General features: G+C 43.1%; 4 protein-coding genes and 1 long non-coding RNA gene across 11 annotated transcripts; 3 read left to right on the forward strand and 2 right to left on the reverse strand.

Moving 5' to 3' along the window:
• Nucleotides 1-374: 374 nt before the first annotated feature.
• Nucleotides 375-8802, forward strand: DNAAF2 (dynein axonemal assembly factor 2). Its single transcript, XM_024557298.3, has 3 exons — nucleotides 375-2333; nucleotides 5768-5911; nucleotides 6810-8802. The coding sequence occupies exons 1-3, from the start codon at nucleotides 495-497 to the stop codon at nucleotides 7275-7277; spliced, it is 2451 nt and encodes an 816-aa protein (XP_024413066.3). The 5' UTR covers nucleotides 375-494; the 3' UTR covers nucleotides 7278-8802.
• Nucleotides 8803-9727: 925 nt separating this feature from the next.
• Nucleotides 9728-11650, reverse strand: MGAT2 (alpha-1,6-mannosyl-glycoprotein 2-beta-N-acetylglucosaminyltransferase). The gene has a single exon (XM_053927505.2). It carries the CDS (start codon nucleotides 11162-11164, stop codon nucleotides 9824-9826), a length of 1341 nt encoding a protein of 446 aa, XP_053783480.1. The 5' UTR covers nucleotides 11165-11650; the 3' UTR covers nucleotides 9728-9823.
• A 107-nt stretch (nucleotides 11651-11757) lies between these two features.
• Nucleotides 11758-12962, forward strand: RPL36AL (ribosomal protein L36a like). 2 transcript variants are annotated; one of them, XM_024557300.3, is made up of 2 exons: nucleotides 11758-11861; nucleotides 12520-12962. In XM_024557300.3, exon 2 carries the CDS (start codon nucleotides 12551-12553, stop codon nucleotides 12869-12871), a length of 321 nt encoding a protein of 106 aa, XP_024413068.1. In that variant the 5' UTR covers nucleotides 11758-11861; nucleotides 12520-12550; the 3' UTR covers nucleotides 12872-12962. The 2 variants fall into 2 exon arrangements, with proteins under 2 accessions (XP_024413068.1, XP_024413067.1); XM_024557299.4 differs by having other exon boundaries at nucleotides 11763-11861; nucleotides 12534-12962.
• A 2233-nt stretch (nucleotides 12963-15195) lies between these two features.
• On the reverse strand, nucleotides 15196-27501 carry LRR1 (leucine rich repeat protein 1). Of its 5 annotated transcripts, none has more exons than XM_053927509.1 (5): nucleotides 26585-26665; nucleotides 23956-24158; nucleotides 23145-23243; nucleotides 20165-20886; nucleotides 15196-15628 (listed from the first exon to the last, which is right to left on the reverse strand). In XM_053927509.1, exons 2-5 carry the CDS (start codon nucleotides 24061-24063, stop codon nucleotides 15388-15390), a joined length of 1170 nt encoding a protein of 389 aa, XP_053783484.1. In that variant the 5' UTR covers nucleotides 24064-24158; nucleotides 26585-26665; the 3' UTR covers nucleotides 15196-15387. The 5 variants fall into 5 exon arrangements, with proteins under 5 accessions (XP_053783484.1, XP_053783483.1, XP_053783482.1 ...); XM_053927508.1 differs by having other exon boundaries at nucleotides 23145-23246; XM_053927507.1 differs by lacking the exon at nucleotides 23956-24158 and having other exon boundaries at nucleotides 26585-27501.
• On the forward strand, nucleotides 16390-20174 carry LOC123479415 (uncharacterized). Of its 2 annotated transcripts, none has more exons than XR_006655030.2 (3): nucleotides 16390-16628; nucleotides 17003-17054; nucleotides 19121-20174. It is a non-coding gene; the product is annotated as an uncharacterized lncRNA (long non-coding RNA). The 2 variants fall into 2 exon arrangements; XR_006655031.2 differs by having other exon boundaries at nucleotides 19959-20174.
• Nucleotides 27502-27691: the final 190 nt, after the last annotated feature.

Genomic DNA, 27691 nt, shown 5'->3' on the forward strand with positions numbered 1-27691 from the left:
CTGAAATACTGATTTAGTGCAGCGCAAAAAGCAGAAACATAGGGATGAATCACGGCTTGTGAATACACTGGCCGTGTGTCCCTGGTCAGGTAACTTCTCAGGTTCCATCTTCTCGTATGGGCAGTGGGGATCAGTTCTTCCTTGAAGTGTGGTGAACAACGAAGTGATGTACAAAATACTGGGAATTATGACATTATGATGATAGCTATCCTAGCGTAAAAGTAACTGCGCCATGGCAGTTATCTAAAAAACAGACTGTAGGGCAGTTTAGTTGAAGAAACTAAGATGCCATTTCTGTCACTTCCACCATCCTACTCCGATTCCTGCCCCTCCTCCCTGGTGTTGGCGTCGCCATGGCAGCAAGCACGCGCTGCCCTAGGCAAAGTTCTGCGGCGGTTGGGGACCTCCGCCGCCTCACTTTCCGCTGCCCAGGGACTCCGCCCGGCGCCAGAGAAGACCTCCCTTGGCCTTAGGGCTAGGGGCCGAGCGGCAGCATGGCCAAAGCGGCAGCCTCTTCGCCGCTAGAGGACTTGGACCTGAGCGGAGAGGAGGTCCAGCGGCTGACCTCCGCCTTTCAGGACCCGGAGTTCCGGCGTATGTTTTCCCAGTACGCCGAGGAGCTCACCGACCCCGAGAACCGACGGCGCTACGAAGCGGAGATCACCGCACTGGAGCGCGAGCGCGGAGTGGAGGTGCGGTTCGTGCACCCCGAGCCTGGCCACGTGCTGCGCACCAGCCTGGATGGGGCGCGGCGCTGCTTCGTGAACGTGTGCAGCAACGCGCTGGTACGCGCGCCCACCAGCCGGCCAGGCTCCGGGAGCGCGGCGGCCGGTAGCCAGTGGTCCCTGCCCTATAGCCTGGCGCCCGGCCGCGAGTACGCGGGGCGCCGCGGCACCCGCTACATGGTCTACGACGTGGTCTTCCACCCAGGCGCGCTGGCGCTGGCCCGGCGCCACGAGCGCTTCCGCCAGATGCTGGACGCCACGGCCCTGGAGGCCGTCGAGAAGCAGTTCGGCGTGAAGCTGGACCACAGAAATGCCAAGATGCTGAAGATCAAATACAAGGGGACCCCGGAAGCCGCCGTGCTGCGCACACCCCTGCCCGGGGGTGTCCCGGCCCGGCCCGAGGGGGAGCTGGAGAGCCCTCTCCCCGATTTCCCCTACCCTTACCGGGGCCTGGCATCCACCGGGAACTTTGAGGGGCCCGAGCGCCCGGCTCCCGGCTCTCCGGAGGCGGTCCCGCGGCCTGCCCCCACCGAACCGCGCTACAGTGTGGTGCAGCGCCACCACGTGGACCTCCAGGATTACCGCTGTTCCCGGGACTCGGCCCCCAGCCCCGTGCCCCAGGAGCTGGTGGTCACCATCGAGCTGCCACTGCTGCGCTCCGCCGAGCAGGCGGCGCTGGAGGTGACGGGAAAGCTGCTGTGTCTGGACTCCAAGAAACCCGACTACCAGCTGCGGCTCTCGCTGCCGTACCCGGTGGACGACAGCCACGGGAAGGCGCAGTTCAACAAGGCCCGGCGACAGCTGGTGGTCACGCTGCCCGTGGCGCAGCGCGCGGCGCGCCGGGAGCCCGCTGCGGGGCCGGAAGAGAGCGCCGGCCCACCCGGAACTGATGGCGCGGCCTGCACTTCCGCTGGCGAGGCCCGGACGGGTCCGGCGGGGGATCGAGCGGGGGACCGGGACGCGGGTCCCAGCCAAGCTGGGGCTGCAGACGCCGGCATCGCCACTCCGGACGTCGCCGGGGAGGAGCTTGTTTCCGAACTGGAGGAACGGGACTTGGGCGAGCAAGTGGTCTCGGCTACCGACTTCGGGGAAAAGCCACTTCCCGAAACAGGGAGCTCACCTGGGGACGATGGCGGAGGCGCTCCTTGTGTTGCAGCCGGGCACCTAGATGGAGGGTCTTCTGCAGGAAGAGGGAGTGCGTGTGGAGGTCTCAACGTTGAGACCCGCGTGGCCCGGGAAGACACGGGCAGGGAGTCTTTTGATCCAGCCATGGATGGTCCCGGGACAGACAGCGGGGGACCTCTGTGTCCTCCTTTGCATTGTAAACAGGATGAAGAATCCCTGACTCTGCTAATTCACGTTCCTCGGATCCAGCCCCAAAGTCTTCAAGGGGATGTGAGCCCCCTCCGGTACAAATTGTGCTTTTCCACCCAAGACTTAGTTTATTATTCCTTCCTCTTGCAGTTTGCTCCAGAAAATAAATTGAGTAGCAAAGAACCAGTGGTTAGCATTTCTTCAAACAATGCAGTAATAGAACTGGCCAAAGCTGCAGGGTGCTATGGATGTTGGAGAGAGTGGTATTATGGTTTAAACAGCGATTCTTTAGAGGTAACAGTTCTTTTTCGAGTCTTAATATTTGAAATATTCCATTCTACTTTTTGAGTTTCTCCCAAAGTATTTTCTATTGGGACTTCCCTCGAAATGTCTTGAAATTGATGCACGTGATGAGAGATGTCAGTGCTTGTTAAACGAATGTTGAAAAACAAAACAAAATACCCCAAAGTAAGAAACAGCATGCATTCCCTCTGATGGATGAGTTTCAAATCTTCGAAATTGTCCTGAGTGCATTTGCTTCCCTGGAGTCCGTTGACTGAGGAGGACATGAATTGATTCCGAGGGTCCATAACCCTCTAAAACTGTGCAAAAAGTTGAGGATGGTTTCTTCTGCAGAGAAGAAACTTTAGTCATATTCTGAAAGAGGTTGATGACGGCCCACATAGGTTTGAGAGGCACTCTTGTCAGGGCCGTATTTGAAGTTGGTAAATAACATTGTGCGACTATAGAAAGTATCAATTTACTTCCAGAGAGCAAATGTCACTTAGCCACATTTCTTACGTAGGGAAGCGAACTCAGAACCAGGTGTCAATCTAAATAAATCCCCTGCCCTTTTGACCATATAGTGCTGCTTCATTTTAGTCGCTGATATTGGTGGGGTTGTCCTTAAGTGGGCATTTGGTTGCATTGAAATTACATCTTTTTGCGTCTGTTTTAATCATCTTTACATCCCTACTAGTATTTGGCACAATGGCTGGCATTTAACAAAGGGTGATGTAAACTTGTTTTAAACTGTACGGCACCATTAGCTACACGTCTTTTGGGCATATACTCTAGAACTGGGCTGGGCATTACCTAGTTTATTTAGGATATAATTTTGATAATTCAGTATGCCTGTTGTAGTTGTTGTTATACCTTTTGGGTTTTTTGAGGTTCTTGAATCTCAGATTCAGTACTACAATACTATGGGCAAATATTGAAAAAAAAAACCCTTAAAATTTGAAGTTGTAAAGAACTTTTGTAAACTCATAAGTGAACAATTAATTAGTGGTTTTGGCTGAGTTTTGTATCAGTGTTACATGTAAATTTTTAAAACTGGGTTTAATTCCCAGAAACAACACAAATGGCACGGATTATATATTAAAAGTTAAGTGTTGGGCCTTGGGCTTTCACCTGCCAGAAATGTTCACTTCTTCCCCATTGTTTTTCTAGAAATTTGCCAATAAGTTACATTTATTTTATGAGGGGTGTCTTCTGTGAGCAGAGGTTGATTTGAAAGACTGCAAAATGGTAAAATAAGTAGCCAGGGCTGGGTAAAATACTTGGTGATAACAGGAAATTGACTGTTGCTGTCGGCAGAAGGGGGAAATTTAGGAACGGGCAGTCGTTTTCCTGTAATTGTCTTAATAAATGAGAAGGTAAGTCACACTGTGGGAAGAAAGCTTTGTGGACAAGCAGTAGAGAAAATACTAGAGAATTCATTTTAATCTGATTTACTAGTATGCTAACATTATTTTAGCAAAGAAACCAGACAAAAATGGGATTATGGCTACTGAGTTTTACCTCTTTGAAGCTTGAAATAGATTTAGTACTTATTACTCATCACATTTGCTAAGGCTGATGAATCATAATGTTGTTTTTTGCTTTGCATTTCACTGTCACTGGACCAGGCTCTAAATATTAAATTAAAAAAAAAAATCACAAAAGAGTAGCGGGTGCATAGTTAGATATCATGACTATATTATTACATGCATTATATGAAAACAATTAGAATGTGAAGAGACTGATCTGTGGCGGTCAAGTTCAGAATTGTTGCTTTACGCATAAGTGTAAAATGTATTTACATAAGCCTTAAATATTCACCGGGAATTTTCTTAATGCTTTACAACCACTGAATACAGCATCTTTTTTTTTTAATCCTCATCTGAGGATATTTTTAATAATTTTAGAGAGAGAGGAAGAGGGAGAGAGAGAATAAAAAACATTGATTGATTGCTTCCCTTATGTGCTCTGACTCGGGATTGAACCTGCAACCTTTTGGTCTTTGGGAGGATGCTCCCACCAACTAATCTAGGGCAGTATCTTTTATAGTAAAATCAGTCATTACATTGTGAAGACAATTTTATGCAAATTGTATTTTAATCATAACCATTTCCATTATAAATACATATTATTTTTCCTTGGGTTAGCTAAAAACTAAACTATTTGGTGTATTTTCTTTTTTAAATAGTTTTATTTATTTTTTAATTTTTATGTATTTATTTTTAGAGAGAGGGGAAGGGAAGGAGAGGGAAACATCAATGTGTGGTTGCCTCTCATGTGCCCCCTACTGGGGACCTGGCCCACAACCCAGGCCTGTGTCCTGACTGGGAATCCCAACTGTTCGCCCCTTGGTTCCCAGGGCAGCTCTCAATCCACTGAGCCACACCAGCCAGGGCTGGTGTATTTTCTTCTTTTTTCTTATATAATTAATACAAAACTCTTTTCAAGAGAAAGGAATCTTAGAAATGCTTTTGATGGTTGTGTTTTTATAATATAGTGTTATTCTGGATCTTCAAATAATAGCAAGGCAAATTACTCCAAAAGTAAAATTTTTCTGTTCCTAAGGTTCAACTTGTTTCTTAGGTGTTCCCAAGTTCAAACACTGTTTAATAGAAGAAAACTCAAAATTTGTCTTTTTCTGATTTCCTTCCCCTATTTTGACTAAGTAATGAACTTTTTATTTGTAATTATAAAATCTATTTATATGAAAGTACAGAGGAAAATACTTTCATTTTGCACAAAAATGAACTGATTTCACGAATATGGTTACCCCTTCAATGCCCTAACTGTACACCTGTATTCACTCGATGTGAATATGGACAAACTGCTTTTGCGTTTGGGGTTTTTGTGAATGTGGTTTTTGCATCTCCTAGTGGTTTGGAAATCTGCCTCATTGTTATAAATAGCTATATGCTGGTGTCACACTGGATTGTCGCATTGCTTAAAAATAAACTAAACTTCTTTTAAATAAAGACATTACACTTGGCTCTTACCCGACCAAGAACCAAAAGACAAAATTTGAATAGACCCTCTCATGTATATTTCTTAGCTGACTCATTAGGACGTATTCTAAAACTGAAGTACATTTCATAGCTGGGGCTGCATTTATAGCTCTAGAGGTGGTGGTGTTCTTATAAAATACTAAGAGAAGAAAAGGAAAAGAAAATATCATTTGGAAGTAAGATTATCTAGGCGAGAAAACACCTCAGATTTAACAGAGACCAGGAAGAGGAACTAAACTTTTTCTTTTAGGGTCTTTTGCTGTATGTGTATGTACTCTTACTATTCTTATTGCTGTGTTCAAAACTGTCATCTTTTGCCAAGATATAGGAATAACATGCAACATTTTAAAAGTGTAATCCTGAACTATGTGAGAAATTTTATGAGCTGTTTTTATATAAACTGAAATATGACCTGTAAAGCAGAATAATTTTTTCTTATTTTAGGAAAGGTTATTTGTAAATGAAGAAAACGTTAATGAATTTCTTGAAGAGGTTCTGAGCTCTCCATTCGAACAGACAACGCCCCTAACCCCACCTTTAATTGAAGTCCTTCAGGTTACTGATAGCAAGATTCATATTCAGGCAAAGGTAAGAATTTCAGTGGGCTTTATAGAATTAGTGACTTAGAACAAAGTTAAAGCCTAATGAATAACTTAATTCTTGATGTTACAATTTTAAGCTAAATGGTACATAATGGCCGGAAAGAGGAATAAAGACTTTTTTACATGCATTGTACTATGTGCTAAAGACCCTGCAATTCATTTTCGTATATATTATCTCATTTAACTCCAAAATAGCTGTCAAGTGAGGAATAGAGAAAAACTGACATTTGGGACGTTAGTCCAGGGACAAAAAAGGCTTTTTGCCTCTCAGGCCATGTCATACAGTTAGTTCATTCTTTCTAGTTGAATCTTAAGTTTGGTTATTTTTACAGACTTCATTATTGGATGCAGAAATAATGTAACACAAATGGAGAGTGGCTCTGAAGAATCAGAGTGATTCAAGAAATTCAAGAATACCCTTGTAAGAATGACTGCTAAGCCTGACTGGGTGACTCAGTTGGTTAGAGCATGTCTGGGTTCAGCAACGTCGTGGATTCAGTCCCCTGTCAGGGCACGTACAAGAGTCAGCCAATTAATGATAAATAAGTGGAACAGCAAATTGATCTTTCTCTCGCTCTCTTGCCCTTCCTCTCAAGTAAATAAATATATACATAAACAAACAAACAGAGGGTTTGTAGGCCAGGATTTTTTTATCCTGAGGTAGGTAAGTCACTGAAAGAATTTAATCAGAGAATTAATGCCAGTTTGCATTGTTTGCATTGTCAATAAATGGCAGCATTTGGAGGGTGACTTTGAGGGGGAAGTCTGTCTGCAGGTCTACAAGGATTGGGTATTTCCTCACAACTTACATTTTTTCCAGATACTGAAATTTAATTTTCCGTTTGTTTCAAAGGATTATTAATGTCTTGTTTCTCTTGACATAGTTGCAAAAGTGTAGTAACTCTGAGCAGCTTCAGGAAAAGGAAGAAAGAGCCAATGAAGGAAGTCATCTAACTGAAAACGAAAAAGTAGAACATCCTACCGCCTCAACAGCAGATTCAGATTCGTCTGTAGCAGTGCAAGTGCTAGAAATAGACGGCTGTGGTTCCGCTGAACACTCGCAACAGGAGTCTCTCGGTGTTTCCCAAATGCTATTTGGAAAGACTCAGCAGCCTGAGTCACAAATGGAACCTGAATTTATAGAAGAAAAAAGTGCTGTTTCCTCAAATGGAGGGAAAGATCATTTAAAAGAACCAGTAATGACTGAAGAGAAAGAATTAATTCACAATGTACCTGGTTTTGACAACATAAAAGAAACCAATACGCAGGATGGGAGCGTGCAGATTATTAAGGATCATGTGACTCATTGTGCATTCAGTTTTCAGAATTCTTTGCTATATGACCTGGATTAATTCTATGTAATTTTAGAATTTACAGGTTAAGAGTTAAAAAATTTTGGACGTAATATAAATTCTATTTCTGTTAACCACTATCTTAATTTAAAACCAAAGATAATTCAAGAAAGTATATTTTCAGTTTTAAATTCATTACCTGTTCACTCGGTTACAGCTGAAGATATTCAAGAAATTAAAATTCGCAATTTTGATTCTAATGGGAAAACTGGAGATATTTTTTTGCACGCATAGAGTTTATATACAATTTCCTTAAGTTTTGTGATTCCTCTGATAGACGTATATTCTTCCTAAATGAGAAACATTTAGTTTTATTACAACCTGTATATATTTACTTCTGTGTTGTTTTTGGCTTCGTTTATCATTAGTTTCAAAATATTCACTAAGTTGTGGCTGTCACAAAAAATAATTCTGAAGAACGTAACTAGAAATATAAGTGTGGGGGGTGTAGAATCTCAAAACTGTTTCAAAGTTTCACTAAATAGAATGTGTTTTTATGCTTGAAATATTAGAGGTAAAAGAACTTTACTAACCAGTAATAATAATTTGAACGATTATAATACAAATGCACTGAATGAAATTTAGTATTTTTGCTTCCGCACTGTATTTTACTTTTCTATCTGTCTCACACACACACACACACACACACACACACACACTATATATGTGCACACACATATAATACAGGTTATTTAGTAATGACTTTGAAAATTTAATATTTTTAAGAGTTTTTTTAGAAGTTACCGTTACATATTAAAACATTCCTTGGTTTTAGAGTACATAGTTGAATTTTAGAACAGGAAAACTAAAAAATCTGAGAATTTGCTCCCATGGGAAAATTATCATATTATTATTAATGAAAACGACAGTGTTTTCTAACCAATTTCCTTTATAACACCTAAAAGAAGGCAGCAGCAGATAATGTATCTATGGCTGTTATTTTATGGAATAGTGTTTTTATTTGAGGCCAGAAGAATATCCTACTTGATTTTTTCTTCACAGATATGTTTAGAACAGCATGAAATAAAATGTAGAAAGAAAGGTATCTGTTGACCCAATCTCTAACCCTAAAGACCATGAGCTGAGGTATTTATTCCAAAAACAGCTACCAATTCAAACATCTGGCCTTACCTTAGCTCTGGAAATTACCTAATATCTTTAATTCTTTAAACTGGAGAGGTCCTATCAGAGCACCAAAAGCTGGTACAAAGCCTGGCTACTCATCCTGATTTGCATGTATAATCCTGGAAAAATCTGGAACTAGACTGGATTGAGGGCAGTATAAATGTAGCTAGCTCATAAAACAAGGGAACTACCTTAGATGACCAAATGCATTTTCAACCATAATATGATGCTTAATTTGCTGCAGTAATTTTGAAGCTACTTAATACACAGTTTTCTTAGATTGAAATGACTGATTGTAACATCTACACAGAAATTAGTCTGAGTAATTTTTGGTTGAATGGAATTGTACACTGTTAAGAGAAATGTCTACGTTAAATGTGGAATAAATTTTAAGCCTGTTTCCTACTGTGTCTTTTTAAGCAGTATTTCAGTTAAAGCTGGCACTAGAACATGTTTCACTTTGGCATGACTGCACTTTGTATTATTCCTGGCTGTACTTCACTTACACAGCAGCTTTTCATTGTTCACTATCTATGTCTGGCTCATCTGAAAGCCAGTTTCTTCCAAAGGGAATGCATTGTCAAGAGCTGGGTTTTCTTTAGTTCAGACTCAGTTATATAATGTACAAAGAGTAAATAGGAAGATGTAATACAAACTTTAAAACTTCTAAAATGCTTTTACTGAATTTTGGTGTAAAGAGTACACAAAATTTATTCTGTGAAACGATTAGGAACCTCTTTATGCAAAAATGATTATTTTATTTTGGCAGCACTAAAAGAAAAAAAAAAAACAAAACCACTGTATTTCTACATTGAGGTGAAAAGTGTTAAAATTTTCTTATCAAATACATTCCAAAAGAAAGTGTGTTCTATGAAGGTTCCAAAGCACAGGCAAATCTTAACACAATAATACAGGAATCTGTAATACTTATATTGACTCTGTTCTGACAGGGTGTTTAACAAACATAACTTTTGAATTATAGAACCAGTGAAGCAATCCTTTTCTAGTAACTGTGTGGAGAGTGCAACTGGTCTTGTTCCATTAATACTTAACAATTTCTTGGTAATACTTTTTATTACTATGACAACTTTAAATAAATTTGAAAATGGAAACATATACAAAGTTCCAGGTGAAAAGATTAATAGATGCAATTTAAATAAAATTCCTCCTCTTCTCTCAGAGTAATGATTAGCAGATACACAGACTAAGCTTTAAAATCCAACTCCAAAAATTAAAACTTGTGTTTTAAATCTTAATCAAAGGAAAAAGATTACTAGAATTGGACACCTTTTACAAGAATTTTTTTGTATTAAAGCAGAAACCCGAACCTTAAACTCTTTTATTCAACTGTCTGTCCTGTTGGGACAAATATCAAAAATAGAAGACTGTCACTTTTGCCTTTGTAATTGTGTTTTTTTTTTTCACTGCAGTCTTCTATAACTTTTACAGAGTTCATGGTCTCTAATATCTCCCCACCCTCCATTTTTCCTAGGTGGGGAAATGGCTGCCATGAACTTCTCACTGATACTTAGAGTTTCTGGAAACATGTACTGTTTGTTACTATTTAAGAGTGACTCAATTTGGGCACTCTGGGTTGAAGGTCTACAGGTTTTCTTGTGGTGCATACCACAGTCTCCAGCGTGAAAAATCCTAGGTACCTGAGGAACTAGCACTTTCCAGAATTTTGGAAGACAAGATACAGTCAAATATTGAAGAGTCCAGTCCCAGTTATAATCATCGTAAGTACAGAAAGTGTCTGTGCAGTCGATCAGTTTCTGATATGCATCCCGGGTCAAGGCTAGACCCATATTGTGCTCTGTGGATTTCCAAGTTTTCACATCCACCTTGTCAGCAATGCCAGAGAAACTTCGACTGGCACTGTAGGTTCCCAGGGAAAGAACGTCACACTCCGGACACTCTTGTTGCTTTAATTCCCACATCTTTTTGAAAACATGGTAAAAGTCTGGGGCTAGGTAGTGATCCTCCTCTAGGAAAAGTATGAGGCCAGCATAGTCTCGAAGAACTTTGACCCTTTCCCATACAAAATGCAGCTTCCACCACCAATGGTGTTTGGTTTGGGAGAACTTGGCCTCTCTGTAATGGCCAAAGGAGTCAGGATACTCAGCATTAATGCATCCCATCTTCAAAGCTGCATTCTTCTCCAGATCTCTCGGGCAATCTCTAGGGTCACTGCCCGGAAACTCGTTGGGGTACAACTGAATGCTGAAAGGAAAGAACACCTGCAGAACCGGACAGAAATCCACAGCAGCGATCAGCTGATTGATCTCAGTGGACCAGAAGTCATGGCTAAAGATGACGAGGACGTTGTCAATGCCCTGGGCTTTCCGAAGTGAGTCCAGAAGCAGTTTGAGGTAATCGGGCCGGTTATGTACCTGGACCACCAGCACCAGCTCTTGGGGGGCCCAGGGGCCAGGCTTATCTACATTCCTCAGGGTCTGGTCAAAGTTCAGCTGGTACACCAGGGACCGGTACCGCAGCGTCAAGTTGTCCGCCTCGGGCTGCGGGGCCGCCGCGACCAGCGGGGCCGCCGACTCGTTGGAGACCCGACGGATGCCCATGGACACTGGGGGATGGTCCCCACCCCGGCCACCGGCAGCACGCGCGGGCTCGGCGTCCAGCAGCGGCGGGGCGAGGGCCTCGTTCTTCCTTTGTCGCCCATTGCTGCTCCAGAGAACGAAGCCGCAGGCGGCCACCACGATCGTCAGGATCAGCACCTTCCGCTTGTAGATGCGGAACCTCATGGTCTCCTGAGCCGGGAAAGCTGGCAGGAGGGTGCGGAAAGCAGCTAGCGGCTTCTGCACGGAAGAGGCGGGCGGGCAGCTGTTGTCGCCTCGGCCTGTAGCAGTCGGAACTGGCCCCGGCGGCTGCCCTCGCTAACTCATCCCGGGCCCCAGAAGTCCTGGGGCCCGAAGGCTCTCAGCTTCACCGTGCTGCCGGAGCTCCACACATCTTCTCCCGGCAGCTGCAGGTCGGGCAGCAGCCCCGCCGCTAGGAGCCGGGGCTCGCAGTCGCCGCGGTTGTCTCCATGCAGCACGAGTCTCGGAAGACGCTCCGCCGCGGCCGCGCCGAACCCCAGCTTGGTTACCTGCGCCTCCTGCGGCCCTGCGTCCTCTGCGCTTTCATCCTTCCGCCGGCCCCAGACGGCCAAGACCGGGCGACGCAGCCTCGCCCCACTCCGGCGGCGGCCACCCTGACAACCCGCTACTGGCCCGCCGAGCGCCGCGGCCCTCCGGCCCACACCCCTCCGGCCCGCCCCTTGGGCCGTTGGTTGGCGCTTCCACGGCACGTGCGGAGGTGCCCGTCCGCGGCTGCCCGCTGCCTATTGGCCCGTGGCACTGTCGCTCAAAGCTCGGATCCGACTTCCGCTCGCTGCCACCTTTTCCTGTTAGGCGCGAGCGGAGCGAGGCAGGGAGTGTAGACGTCGGATATCTTGGGGAGGTAAGATTGGGGCTGTAGGGTACCCCGGCGGAGCCTCCAGTGTTCAGACCCGGGGAGGGACCAGGCCCCGGTGGGAAAGGGAAGGCGAGACCCGCTGCTTTGGCTGGGTGGAGTTCAAGAACGGGCTTCTGCCTCAGGAAAGGGACTCAACGCGTGGCGCAGCTAGGCCGGGAGGGGCTTGTTAAGGACACGTCAGCCTTCTGGGCGGCGGAGCGGTGACGGTGAACGGTGCTTGGGGGTGGGGGGGGGGGGAGTGAAACCAGACTCTTGCGGTTCTCGCTGAAGGAATGGGGGCGGGCGGTGGCAGTCCAGGATCTAGAACATCGAGGACGTGGGTGCGGAGAACAGTTGAAATGGAACTCGACCCTTGGCCCTCTCTGCGAAAGGAAATTAAGCGTCACTACGCTTTTAAGAGCCACCGTTAATAAAGCCCCCACTTTGTACAGGGACCTCTGTGCTGCTCTTGCTGTTTTTCGTCTCATTGTAGCAATGCAGTGATTTAAGCATTCCAAAAAGGTGTGTACGTGTGTGCGCGTTTACTCATGGAAAATTGTTGGTGGATTTGTACATTACCGATCAGTGTTATTTTCCTACGAGTACTTGCCAACTACTACTGCTTTTCAAAATGTGTAACTGTAGTTTAAATATCTTACCACAGTTTTCCTTGTGTAGACAGCTCTACTGCAAAGATGGTCAATGTGCCTAAAACCCGAAGGACTTTCTGTAAGAAGTGTGGAAAACATCAGCCTCACAAAGTGACCCAGTATAAGAAGGGCAAGGACTCCCTGTACGCCCAGGGGAAGCGGCGCTACGACCGGAAGCAGAGCGGCTACGGCGGGCAGACGAAGCCGATTTTCCGGAAGAAGGCCAAAACCACAAAGAAGATTGTGCTGCGGCTTGAATGTGTTGAGCCCAACTGCAGATCCAAGAGGATGCTGGCCATTAAAAGATGCAAGCATTTTGAACTGGGAGGCGATAAGAAGAGAAAGGGCCAAGTGATCCAGTTCTAAGCTTTGGCATTCTTTTATTTTCGAAAGGAAAACGTTGAAGCAGTAGAAAAACTATCCGTATGAAAATAAATGCAGTGACAATTCTTACTCATACCTTTTGTGCTTTTTTTTGAAATTTAAGTAGAACTGTGTGCTTAAAGTGGTTTGAAATTAAGGAATGAGTAAATTGTAAGTGAATCTCCTCGAATTATTAAACTTAGTTCCACAAGAGAATTTTGCTTTTATATATGAATTTTAGGTCAGCTATGGTGTTTACATGGGGATGGCTTGTAGATGAATAAGACAGGTAAAGGGCTAGGGTGTAGGAATAACGGATGTTTAGCACTTATTCCCAACGTTTATATTGTAATTGCATTTTAGAAAAAGAACATAAAAATCAGATATGTACAAATTTTTTTAATATGCCATAAAATGTCAATTTAAAGAACCATATTTTAATGTAATTTTATATTTACAGGCAATCCCTCACCAATTTGTTTAGAAAACCCTAAGATACTTAATTACAGAATTCTTGGTTTTAGAGACCAAAGTGAATGAACTCTAGAAGGTAGTGTGACCCCTAGACCTAAAACCTCTGATACGGTTCGTGGTAACCCTCACAGGGTGATTTGTAACTATTGAGTAAAATACTCTGAATAAACACCTGGAACAAAGTAGGTACCAGATAAATCACGGCTCTTTTAAGGCATGTTTGCATTATATATAATTTCTTAAAATAAAAATCTAGAAATAATAGAAGGATTTTGCAGGAAGAATTTAATCACTAGCAATATAAATTTAATATCCAAAGAATCATTCCTTTGGACCAATGGCTTGTCTCGATCACCTTGGAGAAGAAACTGTTTTGGAGCTCATATACATAAAGTTTTAGTAAAAATTTAAAACAGTATCTGTTCAAGAATATTTGTATTTTCAGAAAAGCCCCAAATAAATACCTTAGGAAGACGGGTTATTTCAGTTGTAAGAAATAGTCTTACATATGAGGGGGATTCCCCCCAAACCCAGAATTTATTAAAAATTCAGTATTTTCACGTTTAAACTTCAGCTACCTTCAAAGTACTATCCATTTGATGCAATGTACCTATCAGGATGTTTTTTCCACTGCTCAAAAGTCTCTGAACTCACCAATTTTGATGTATTTTAGTGCTTCTGCCATTTTTTGTTTTACCTCTTCCACACTGGCAAAATGTTTCCTATGGAGGACTTTTTTCATCCAGGGAAACAAGTTGCCTGGGGCGAGATGGGGTGAATAGAAAGGGTAGGGCACGGGGGTCATGCCATTTTTGGTCAAAAACTGCTGAATATTCATCTTGGTGTCCCCGTAAGTCACACATCATGAAATGGGTAGACAGGTTGAGTCTTCAAAAAAAAAATTCACTGAAGCTGAATGCAGCCCATCACAACCACACCAGCTGGCACACTGGCACAGATGGGTTCCCAGAACTTAACCTAGTGGGGGAAGCCTGGATTACAAGGGGCCTGCCCCCCAGAAGATAATTCCGGGTTTTTTTAGGGGTTCTCCCCTCAGAATCCACCTCTAATTACAAGCCCAAAGCGGCAATAATAAATAAATGCTGGAGGAGGTTTTCTCCAGGAACTTTCTACCCTCCTTTGATCTGAGGAACCAGTTGTGAGTCTTGCAGTGAGTGAGCTATGGGAGAGGCTGGTTTGAAGGGCAGTGGGAAGGAACAGTTACTGATTCCACCTTACATGGCTTTCAAGTTTGTTACTTTTCTACTTCCTCTGCCCTAGTTCAAACTCTCTTCATCCTTCGTTGGTGTATTGCCACCACTTTTTAAATTAAAAAATTTAATAGAAAAAGAATCCTCATAATACAGAATGTCAGTAAAATGTAACCATTTTCTCCTCCTCCCACCCAACTAAAACCTTGTTCAACTGCCACCCCCCAAAAAAAACCTTAGAAATACAAAGATAGTGTGATTGACATTATAAAACTTACAAAAGCCTAAGTGTTTCCCAAAGCAACTCCTACTTTATGCTGGGTGGATATAAAATTCCATCTGTAGACTAATACAGCTGAAAAGCACAAAAGGTAGTTATGCTTAAAAACTTACACGCAGTTTCATACCAAAAGGTTTTCCCTATAACTAAGACCACATGAGTTCTCCAAGGAATATATTCTGCATTCATAATCTCAATTTCTTTACTTAAAATGGAAAATAAGTTGGTAGGAAAATTCTATTGACTGAAGTGATTGGGATCACTATCTGCTTAACATTAAAAGATAACCCCACAACCCATTCTGGAAACACTAAGCTAAAATCAACACAAAATGCAATAAACTGATAGAGCTCACCCCACAATAAAATTAATTAGGTTTTAATGAAATCAAGACTTTACAATTACATTATTGAAAACATTTAAGTGCAACACATTCTTGCCGTCAAGCATATATACAAAAAAGCTTCCCTTTCTGCAACTTTCTCCAACTCTGTTAAACCATAAATGAATCCCAAACTGATCTGTAACAGAGTTCCTTTTTGCGGTGTCATCTATTATTTGAACATATCGCAGGAATTTACGTAACAGGACAGAGAACAGAAGTAAGAGAGAACGGGTGCTTCAGTGCCACCCATATTATCTACTAAGACTACAGTGTGAGCAACTGAGTGTAGATTCATGGTCGTCGTTCCCTGAATAAAACAGCTGAGACAAAATCGTCCACACACACAGGTTTTTGCAGTATCCAAATCTTGGCAAAGGTGGAAAGGAATGATATGAGAGCCATATGGAATCCTATTGGAGAAAAAGTTTAAAAAATATTTTAAAAATGTATTCGGATATGAATTATTGAGCACTAAATTATAACCATGAAAAAGATTATTAATTAAATGACTCAGTATATTGTTTTATCTTACAAACTGGTTAATGGGGAAAATAGTCCAAAAAACATGATATTCCAAACTATGATTTATTGTAAACCGAAGAGGATCTATACCACTCCATACAGTATCTTTCAGCACTGCCACTTAATAGCATAACCCATTGAATAGGATGAGTTATCTGTCCTTCATGTAATTATACTGCATGACCAGTGTAACACGGTGAGTAAAATCTACAGCTGTCATACAATTCTCATGATGGTAATGGGAGCACTAGGGAGTTCTACCTGTGAAGAAACATTTCAATAAATCCATATACTCTCCTAGGCATCAATTACTCAAAAGGGAATTTTAAACTGTGTAAAGCATTTAAAACACGTTGTTTGGGGCCTTAGTTTTACTTTCCTTAGTAAAAGCAAGTAAGGCTGCCTACCTTGCTTTTAATCATTCACCCTCCTGCATAAAACTTGAGTGGTGTCCAATGCAATTAAAACCACGTCTAAGTGCTCGCCCTCATCTACACAAAACTAAGGGACAGTCTCTTGAGATGGCCTGCCCACTGCCCAACTCCTTCCCCCTAGACACAACCATGCTCCGGGCACTTAGTCTCCCCCTTACACAGCTGTTTCCATCGTTCCTCGCCCAGGCTGGCACATAATAGGTGTTTAGATCTTTTCCAGCAAGCAAATAAAACCAACTCGGAGTTTAAAACCCTTTTTTAAAAGTCTGAAAAGATACACATCAAATCAGAAATAGTGGTTTACTTTTTGTAAGGCATTTGCAATTGGCCTTGCTTACAATTTTTCATTTTTTCCACAGGTACTAATTCATTACCTGTGCAAACTGTGCCACAAGTGTCCACTCCATATTTACATTAATCTCTTCCAGCTATCTGTTACAGTCTAAGGAAACAGGTAACTGTGACATAATTTAAATTTCCACATATTTTTCTAATAGACCAGAACTTTGTAACCAGTAGTTAAAACAATTTACCAACAGACAGATAATAGGTTATTACTCTCATGGCTTTGGTTTATATCCTTTTTAAAAGAGGGCTGAAAACATGCAAAAATTGTACTTTAGTAAAGGCTAGTGAAACATGCAAAATTATATTTTAGTAAGGATATTAATAGAGATCAAGTTAAAAAAATACCACAATGCTCAATCATTCAGCACTAATAAATTATTTTTGTTATGCCTATTACATCATGTTTTGTTTTTTAAATTATACTTTGTTTATGCTATTACAGCTGTCCTAATTTTTCTTTGTCCCCCCCCTGCCCCCCAGCAACTCCCACAGGCACTCTCCACACCACTGGCCACGCCCACAGGTCTAGCAGGTAAGTTCTCTGGCCACTGTTTCCTATTCTGCAGTGTACATCCCCACGACTGTTCTGTAACTACCAATATGTACCTCTTAAAACTGTCCCCTTTTTCACCCATCTACCCTACCTCCATCCCATGTAGCAACCACCAAAATGTTCTCTGTATCTATGATTGTGTTCTGCTTGTTCGTTTTTTAGATTCAATTATTGATAGATATGTATTTATTGCCATTTTATTGTTCACATTTTTTATCTTGTTCTTCTTTTTAAAGAAGACCCTTGAACATTTCATGTAATACTGGTTTGGTGATGATGAACTCTCTGACCAGAAGTCTACATTCCATTTTGATCATTTATTTTTTTCCTTCCAACTGTGCACTTTTCCATGGTGGATGTTAAGTCTATATATATATTTTTTAAACATCTAGCCAGCTGGTTATGGTCTTTTAAAAAATTGGAAATCATATGTAATATTTCTCAGTTGGACATAAATTAATTTCTTTTTTTTTAAAGATTTTATTTATTTATTTTTAGAGAGAGGAAGGGAGGGAGAAGAAAGAGAGGTAGAGAAACATGGATGTGTGAGAGATAAATTGCTTGTCTCCTGCACACCCCCAACTGGGGACCTGGCCCACAACCCAGGCGTGTGCCCTGACTGGGAATCAAACTAGGACCTTTTGGTTCGCAGGCCAGCACTCAATCCACTGAGCTACACCAGCCAGGACCTGAACATCATTTTCAAACTTGAATATTTCAGAGACAGCCTAGAACGAGCTCAGGAGCAACTCATTAGCAAAAGACACCATTTAGAGTTCCCTCAAATCAGTGGTCTTAACCCTGAATCATCAGTATCACCTCTGGAAATTAAAAAGTATGTAACATACAATAGGGGCCCATCTCTGGCAACTTTGACCTAGTTAGTCTGAGGTAGAAACTAAGCATCTGTATTTCTCATCTATACTATTTAAAAGCCCTTCCACAGCTAATGATAACACTGATTTTTAACTGCCAGGTGAGTAAATTACATGTATTTATTAGAATACATATATGTAAATGTTAAATATTTACTGAGAACTATTATGAGCCAGGCACTGTTCTAGGCACTTACATGTACTGTCATTTAGCTGGTGATTTTTAATTCTTAATTAAGAGAGTCAATGCCTTAAACCAGTGGTTCTCAAAGTATGGTCTCTGAACAGCCATATCAGCATCTCCTTAGAACAAGGGTGTCAAAACTCATTTTCACCAGGGGGCCACATCAGCCTCGCAGTTGCCTTCAAAGGGCCAAATGTAATTTCAACTCCTTAACAGTTCAGGAGTAGTTACATTTATACAGTCCTAACATTATTTGGCCCTTTGAAGGCAATGGAGAGGCTGATGTGGCCCCCAGTGAAAATGAGTTTGACACCCCTGCTTTAGAACTACTAGTTAAGAGATGCAGTTTCTTCAGCCCCACTCCAAATGTAGTGAAAAAGAATCCAGCAATCTGCTTTAATAACCACTTATTTCAATAAGCGTGATTCTGATGCACTCTCAAATTTCAAGAATCACTGTCTTAAGAATAGTATGAGTCCTTAGTTACTTTTAGAGCCTTACTAATCAAAGCGTGATTCAGGATTAGTAGCCTCAGCCTCATCAGAAAGCTTGTTTGAAATGCAGGATCCCCACCCTAGACCTCTGACACAATCTGCTAACAAGACTCCCAGGTGATTTGAATGCTTATTAAATTTGAGAAGCACTAGTGTGAATTAGTGGTTCTTAATCATAGCTAGCTCTACAGAATCACCTGGGGTTTAAATACTGGATCCTACTCTCAGCCATTCTGATTTAATAAGTCTAGGGTGGGAACTAATCATCACATTTTTAAAAGTTCTTCAGGTAATTCCAAATGTGAAGTAAAGTTTGAGAACCACTGCTTTAAAATAAGAATTCTTAAGCTATGGATAGTGACGAGGGAGGACTGGATTGGATTTCAGTGTGGTCTGTGAACATTATAAAGTTGTATGGGAAATTCTGTGTGTGTACTCATGTGTGCATTTTTCTAGGACCATAATTTTGATCAGTTGTTTTTATTTTTAAAGAGCTTCTGTCCCATCAAAAAAAAGAGTTAAGAATCTCTTCTTTGAAATACGACCTTGCTACTATTTTACGTGCACTCAATAATGAAAGAAGCATGAACAAAGATGAATACCTGGAGTTCAGTGTCTCATGAAATCAGCTGCAGTTAGTGCACAAAGACAAAGGAAAGGGAACCAACAGCTACTGAGTCCTACTATGTGCCAAATGCTTTGGTATTACATTAGCTCCGTATCTTCACAACTCTGTTTCACAGATGAAAACACTGAATCAAAGAGGTTAAATAACTTGCTAAAGCTATATTAAGGGGTGAAGCCAGGAATCAAGCCCAAGTCTGACTCCAAAGACTATTCTTAACCACACTATGCCAGATAGGAGTTCTCAAAATTTAAAGCGCCTCAGAACTACCCAGAGGACTTATCAACACATGGATAACTGTCCCCACCCTCAGAGTTTCTGATTCAGTAGCTCAGGGGTGGAGTTCACGAACTTGCATCTCGAGCAAGTTCCTGAATGATCCTGATGCTTCTGGTCAGGAGACCATAGTTTGAAAAACAATGCCATTCTTTCACTCCAGTATTTAATAATGCCTAAAAATGGCAAGAGCCGGGGACTCCACACTTTAGACACTAGTGGAGAATAAGACAAAGTCCATGCCTTCATGGATCTTACAGTCTAGTGGGAAAATTGACAGAAAAACAAATGTTGAAAAAAAATGTAATGCCAGGTAACACATCCTATGACCAAAAGAAAAAAAAAAAAAAGCAATGTAAGAGGGCGGGGGGAGTCTAAAAACTTTAAATAGGTATTCAGGAAAGACCTTTGTGGGTGTCTCTTGGGCAGGAAACTCAAATGAAGTGAAAAGTGAGCTGAGACTTTCTGGAGGAAAAGCATTCCGAGCAGCGGTGAGGACCAGCAAAAAGGCCACGATGGCAAGGGGTCAGATTGTGCACAGCATCGTAAGCTATGGTTAAAGACTTATACTGAGAATGATTAGAACACTAGGATGCTATCAAAAGTACCACATTCTATGACTATTTAAGTCTTACCTATTATATAATACGGTTCGTGCAGAAGATTCCAATAAAGTTAATGGTGTTTGCAGCATTATAACTGGAAGAACTTCTGGTTGTTCAAAAGTATTTCCATAAAGATCCAAGTACTCAAGAGATAAATTTTTAAATTCACAAGGCAAAAATGGAAGCTTATTTTGAGCTGCTGACAAATATCGCAGGTTTGTCAATTGTCCTATCTTGAAAGGCAATCGAATCAATTCATTATCATCAAGTTTTAAATCTGTAAGTTCCCGAAGCTGACAAAACTGCACAGGGAGTGCCTTAAGTTTGTTCTTGCTGAGGTCCAAACTCCGCAGTGACTTCTGGAGTGCAGACTGACACAATGCTACACTAAATGACTCCAAGTGATTGTCATTCAGGTTAAGTTCTTGTAGGTGCATGAGGTCTCCAATTGTAGCTGGAAGCTTTTTTATATGGTTGTGACTCAAGTCTAATTTCTTAAGGTTTTTTAAGCAAAGCATACGCATATCAACTCGGACAAGACCACAATAAGAAGCCTGAAGATGTTCCAGGTAATACGGGAAGTTCTTGCTTAAAGGATAGTCCTTTTTGGAAGTGATAACCATTTTAGTTTTGAATTTTTCAAATTCTGAAGTCTTCACTGGTGCAAGGGGTGAAAGTGGTGCCTCGACATCACAGCCTCTATGAGCCAGTCTCACGGCTGAAAGGAAACTCTTTAAACTGCTGGAATTGGCCTAAATAAATAAAAGTTGTACAATTACAAATTCTATTTTAGATAATGTATGCATGTTAATTCATCCTATAACAAATTCTGTAAGGAGTTATATATGCAAATGATGCGTCATTTGTTGAAAATGGCTGTAAAAAATAAATTTTTTTGTATTCTATTACGACTAAATAATAGATACAAAAAATATTAAGTTTTTTAAAAAAATGTTGATACGGTCTAAATAAAATTGTTCAAAGGAGGGACCATAAGAATATAAAATAAGATAGGAAGGCATGAAAAGATTCCACTTGAGATTTGGGTTTAAGATGAACGCACCCAAACCTCCAAGGCCCCTGAGAGAGGCTGAGACAGCCCTGTGCATTGTGAAATGTCCAGGGGTGCCATTCATGAAGATTAGGAATTGGGAAATCCATGGCCTGTCTGTCAAAAGCAGGGCTAAATGGCACTGTCAACAGTGCCAGAAAACATCAAAAGTGATTTTGCTTCCAGCTGAACGGAGAAATCACTAATCAAGTGGTATGTGAACTAAGTCATCGATAAAAATTACCAATACTTGGCGGGATACTTTAGGAGTTTCCTAAAGTTCACATGTGAAAAAATAGTGAACATTAAGCAAGTGTGGGAAATGAAGTATGTGATCCTATTTGGTTGGAATGTGGGAGCTTTGCAGAATAAAAGATTAGAAATACAGGTTGGGGATAGATTATATATAAGCTTCATGTTAAGGTAAGGAAGACAGAATGATCAGGCTGAGGGAAATCACTGAAGAATTCTGAGGATGAGAATTACGTAAGAGCTAAGTATTATTTTGGCAGCAGTATATACAGTGAAGTGGAGTAAGGGAAATCTGGAGCCCTGGATCAAGTAGGTCCAAAAGAGCGTACCAACTTGGGAGTTACACCCAGTAAGGGTTGAGCTACGGGAATGGAAGGTAGGTATGGCAGAGAACCGGAATAAAGCCTTTATTTGGGGGACAGAAAAAAGGTTGCCAGAGATAGGAGACAAAGGAATGGCTGCAAAAAGCAAAGGTAAGTCAGGATAGTGCCCTGTCATAGATGCCAAGAAAGGAAAGTTTTATTAAGAAGAGAGTGGTCACCAGTGTCAAATTCCACAGAGCTCAAAAAAAGATGAGAATAAAATGGTAATGTGATTGGCAAATATAAAGGAAATCACTGGCCTTTCAGGCAGTGTTTTGAATACACCAGTGAAAGTAAAGGTCATAAAGTGGAGGCCCTGGACTTAGCCTGTCTTTCCAGAAATTTGTTTTTCCTACCTTTTTAATTGTTAAGACCTCAGCTTGTTTTTAGGTAGAAGGAAGGAGTTAGTGGAAGGATAGGCTAAACATCAAGAGAAATGAAAAATCACAAGAACAGGAGGAAGTGTGACTAAATGATTCCGTTCAATACAAATACTTCAACAAGTTATTAAACTTTTAATTTTTGCAAAACACCTTGCTTGGGGTTAAGGGTAATGCAAGGCTGAAGAAGACATTACTCCTACCCTCTAGGAAGGGGGAAAACAAGTAAGGGGAGATAGGGCAAAAAAATTTTTTCTTATTATAATGGTTTTTAAATAATTATAGTAAATAAAATACTCCTAAACAAGGTTCTAATTGCATTTTATCCTTTTTTTACACTAAACTTAATTTGTAACATGTAATTCAGTTGGCAAAATGCAGACTTGGGCCACGTGCCTTAGAGTTCCAGTGCAAGAACAGCCTGAGGCTCCATTTCGGGCCCAGAAGCAAACCCGGCTTCCCTCCCCATCCTGGGCAGTTCCACCGAGGCTGACTCTGCCCTTTTGGAGCTATACAAGCACACCTGAGAAGCTGCTATCACGTCGTCGTCTTTTTTTTTTTTTTTTAAACCCCTTTAGTGTTACTTTGGGAAGCACTTTATCTGCCCTTCAATTCTAAATGATAACTTTGCTTTCCAATTAGGGTAATCTAGGTTGTAGCTCCCTGCTTTTCATCCCTTTGGATACTTCTTGCCAGTCCCTTCTAGCCTGCAAGGTTTCTTCTGAGAAATCAGCTGATAGTCTCATGGGGAATCTTTTGTAGGTGACTCTCTGCTTTTCTCTTGCTGTTTTAAGATTCTCTCTTTATCTTTAACCTTTGTCATTTTAATAATGATGTGTCTTGTGGTTGCCATCACTTCCTCAAACACATCTCTCCTTATTCAACTACATGAGATATCAGGATACTCAAATGGCCTATTTAAAAAAATAGAGCCAACCTACCCATTCATGTTTTTAATGTCATACCTTACTTAGACAGATGTCCACAGGAGGCTCCTTTAACTGAACAGTGGCTTTCCCCTCATCCACAAATTTGGTGAAGAGCTGCTCAATGTTCTCCTTTAGCTGCTTAAAACCAATGAGAAAAAAGAACAAAACCAAGTATTATTTAGTACTTAATTACAACTACAATGTGCCAGTCACTTTGCCAGGTGTTGGTTTGTCTATTAGTCCTTAAGGCTGTGTGTTTCATGGTTTTAAGTTTTAAAGTTTTCTGTTTGGTTGGGTTTGTTCTTAGCAGTTGGGCAGCGACATTTCTTATGTACCTTGTGGCAGATACTATTTTCCTACCTGCCCAGTTAACACTTTCTGCTTCTGAGAACAGAATTTCCTGTTTTGGGAGAATTTTCCTCTTCTCCCATTCCATCTATGTGGCTGTAGTGAGCTGTCAGTAGTAGTTACTTGCCTTTTCCATTTCAGTCCATCAGTCTGGGTTGGGCATGCCTCCCGCAAGACTACAAACTGCACGAAAGCAGTCATCTTGTCTCCTTTGTCATTCTTGTGCCTCTAGGGCCAGACAGTGACTGACATGTAACAGGGGCTCAAAAAATTTTAATGACTGATGTTGTTTCTGCTTTAGACTTCAACAATGTATCGAGAAGCCATTATGTACCAGGTCAACTATGATAGGGGGTTCGGGACAATAGTGGTAAATAAGACCAGTATGGTACATGGTTGCCAATCTGATTAGAGACAGTTATAAAAGTACTTATGAGCATAACTATTAAGACAAGAAGTACAGGCTGCTATAAAACCTTATATAGCAAGGAAATCTTACCTGGTCTTGAGATATGAAGGTGACCTTAAAGGTGAGAACTAAAGGATTAGGACATATTCGCCAAGTGAAGAAATTACAAGGCAGCCTACTAATAAAAGGGAACACCATGTGCAAAGCCTTGAAAGCAACAGAGCTTGGCAGCTGCGAGGAGCTGAAAGAAGTGCAGTATGGCTGAAGGATCCCGTGAAAAGAGGTAAGTGAGCCTGCAGAGGTAAACAAAGATGGGATGGTGAAACAGTCTGCAAACGGGGTTAAGAATTTTGGATTTTATCCTAAGAACAATGACATCCACTGAATGACTTTAAGCCGGGGGACACAGTTAGATCTACTTTTTTACAAGTTCCCTTTAACCACAGTGTAAGAATGAACTTTGGGGGAGGGGAGCATAGGATGGGGGAGGACAACAGTAGAGGGGTCCTTTAAGAAACTCTCCAGGCAAGGAACAATGATGGTTTAGACTACCGCTGGGATGGACGGAAATCTGAAAGATGCCTAGGATGTAGAATTTAAAGGATCCAATAACGTATCAGATGTGTGGAGGCAAAGGCTTTAAGGCTTCCGGGCAGGGCAGACCACTACTTAATGAGTTGCGCACTGTCAGAAAAGCAGGTTCAGGGGTGACAAAGACAATGCATTTTTAGGTTGAAATGCTGCGACACATCCAAGTGGAGATTTCCAGTAGATAGCAAATTCAAATGAGAAGGGATTTACACATTTATCAGATGAGAAGTGTTTCTCACGGCTCTTCTAAGATCTGTTCCCTCTGATGACCACCAACTCGCTGCCCTCCACCAATACATCATGCAGATTTAGAAAGCCAGATGCGAGTCATGACTATTTCGGGGGTGGGGAGAGTGAACTGTGGTTCAGCATTTTCTAAAGTGAAGAAAGAAGTGGTATGAAAAAAGTGTGGCAGTGACATGAGACATCACACACCCAGCTCGAAGATACAGTTGTTCTCCCTCATCCATAGGACAGACACAGCCCCAGACGCCCGGTGGAAGCCTGGAACCACCGAGAATGGCAAACTCTACATATACACTGTGTTTTTTCCTGTGCATACATACCTATGATAAAGTTTAAATTCTCAGTCAGGAACAGCAAGAGATTAAAAAAGGGAGAACACTGGCTAAAGATACAGAATGGAAATGGGTCAGATGAGAGCTGAAGTCACGTGACAGAAAAGTAGGCGTGAGAGAGGCACAAGGCACTTCCCACACATGGCACTAACATCTACTCTTCAAGGCCCAGCTTAATTCATGCAACAAATGTTCACGTAGCCTCTACGACTTTCCAAGCCCTGGGGCACCACCCCGTCTACCAAACTTTCTCAAGGCCCTGGAATCAGAATTCTCCTCGCGGTCGATACTGTCCTTCACTTGCACGTTTATTATGGCACTTGTCATAGCCCGTCCTGTATTCTAAGTAGTGGTTTCTGCTTCCCCTTTTCTGGCCTCAGACGGACAGTGACTAAGCCAACTTCACCTCCCAGTTTCCAGCACTGCACCTCGTGCACAGGTGCGTCTTCAGCCAACAGTTTACTATGAAATTTTGATGCGGATCACCACATGCGATTGGCTACGAGTGCAGCAGGAGTTTTAGGAGGGCTACCGTTAGAGACTTTTCAAACAGGCAGGACCTGAGCTGGGCATTAAAGAGACAGGTTTGCGGGTAAGGCAAGAGGGGATAAAAGGGAAATCCAATTCTAGTTACGAGCTTGCTTTTGTCGCCTAGTACTTTTGTAACCTTTGCGATGGTGAGTCATTTCCATTTGAAAAACTATATGAACTGATTCCATCAACAGAAGAAAATTATTCAGACTTCCAAGTAGTTGCATGAAACACTAAGTGTCTCTGAAAGAGATGGTAATGCCCCCTTTTCCCAACTAAGTACTGTATTCACTGAGGAATACTACACTGTGAGCGAAACAATGCCAGAGATTGGGTAAGATCCAGGCACGAGTCACGCGCAAGGGTGGGCAAGGTGCCCACTCACCTGTATTTACAGATATAGTCCAGTCATTTTGACAATGTAACAGTGTCTGGTAATGAAGGGGGCAAGATCTTATAAAACCCGTGCTTTAAAAATTCGATTTCAAATGGGAAAAAAAGCACAATTAAAAAATAAAAATCCTATTTCAACTTCCAAGTGTTTCTAGAGAGTTTACTACTTACTGCTGCCACACAAGTAAGAAAAAGTCCTAGATTTAAGAAACCAGCTCTTAGGAAATTACCCATCTCGGCAAACAGAAAAGGAGATGCAGTAACCAATAACGTGAATAAAAATATCAAGATGCAGACCCACGCGTTCCCGCTTCACGGTACTAATCCGGTCTAGCGACCTTAGATACTAGTCATCATCCCTAAAAGCCTTTAAAAAGAAAAATAGAAAGAAAGAAAAGCTACCGGAAACTCCGTGGGGGGGCAGAATTTATAGAACGAACGCGCGGTTACTGTACTGCCCCCCCCCAACCAGACGGCTGCCATCCGTCCGCGGGCGCAGAAGCGACCAAGGAAAACAGGCAGCCGCGCGCTGTCACACGCGCTCCCCCTCCGGGCCCGTGGGAGAAGCCCCGGAAGCCGGTGTCGCGGTGGGACCCGGGGACCGGGCGCCCGCGGGTTCCACGCACCTCGTAGCGGGTCCCGCGCCGGTCCTTCAGCGTGGAGACGAGCAAGCAGGCGGGGCCCCGGCCGCCGCGCGGGTCCGCGGCCCGAGGCCGCGGCTGACCGTGGGGAGCCGGCCGGCACAGGCTCACCACGGCGCGGACGCCCCTGCCCCGGCTCCTCAGCCCCAGGGCCGGCAAGCGCCGGCTCACCACCTCGGCCTCGCAGTGCAGCTTCATCCCGCTGGAGCGGCGCTTTGAAAGTGCCCGGGTCCCGCGCTGCCGCGCCGCCGCCCCGGGGTCCTCGGCCCGCGGGCCGTCTGCGGATCTGCCTGCACGCCCCGCCGGCCGACCCCGCGGGCTTCCTCCGCGCACTGGTTCAGCGAGCCCTGCGGCGGCGGCGCGCGGTCCCCTGCGGGGCGGGGTCGAGTCTCCCCTGGGACTGCGAGCCGCGAACCGCGGACGCCGACCGCCCCAGGGCCCCGGAACGCCGCGCGCAACCGGAGACTGACGCGGGCGCGAGGTCCTTCCCGCGGTCCGCGCGCCGCCGGCCGGGGGGTTGGTTCCTGCGCGGGGCGGAGCTCGTGCCCGCTGGCTGCGCCTCAGCCGTTACATGCACACTTCGGGCCCTGAGTTTCCCTGGGGAAGGCACGTATTCCTCTGTTGGAGGGACTCTCCTTTCTCACGTAGCTTCGGCGCTTGGGATATTACCAGTCGCCCCGCGCTGCCGAGGGCGCTGCATTTCCTGACCCTTTTGGGCCGCTGGTCAGTTTTGTTTCTCGTGGCTCCCCTCGTTCCGGAGGGAACGCCTCTCACGCCAGAGCGTATTTGACTTTGCAGGTTCTGTCGAACAAATCCCCACTTTGCAACTGTGAGGGCTTTGGATGGATTGACTGGCTTAAATGCGTGTGCGACTTGGAAAGGCCGACAGTCCACCCCAGATGCTCTTCGGAGTCTTTATTTTGTCACCGGAAAGGGACCTAGTGGAGGCGGATCCGCCCCCAGCAAGGCTTGGGATGCGTGGGCTCTTTACTTCCTGCAGGAAAGGATTCAAGACGGAAGCCCAGGTGATTTTGAAAGTGTGTTTATTAAGCTTGGGACAGTGAAACGAAGGAAGGACTTAGGATAGAAGGA

Source organism: Desmodus rotundus, chromosome 7, assembly GCF_022682495.2.
Source record: "Desmodus rotundus isolate HL8 chromosome 7, HLdesRot8A.1, whole genome shotgun sequence".
Lineage (NCBI taxonomy): Eukaryota > Metazoa > Chordata > Mammalia > Chiroptera > Phyllostomidae > Desmodus > Desmodus rotundus.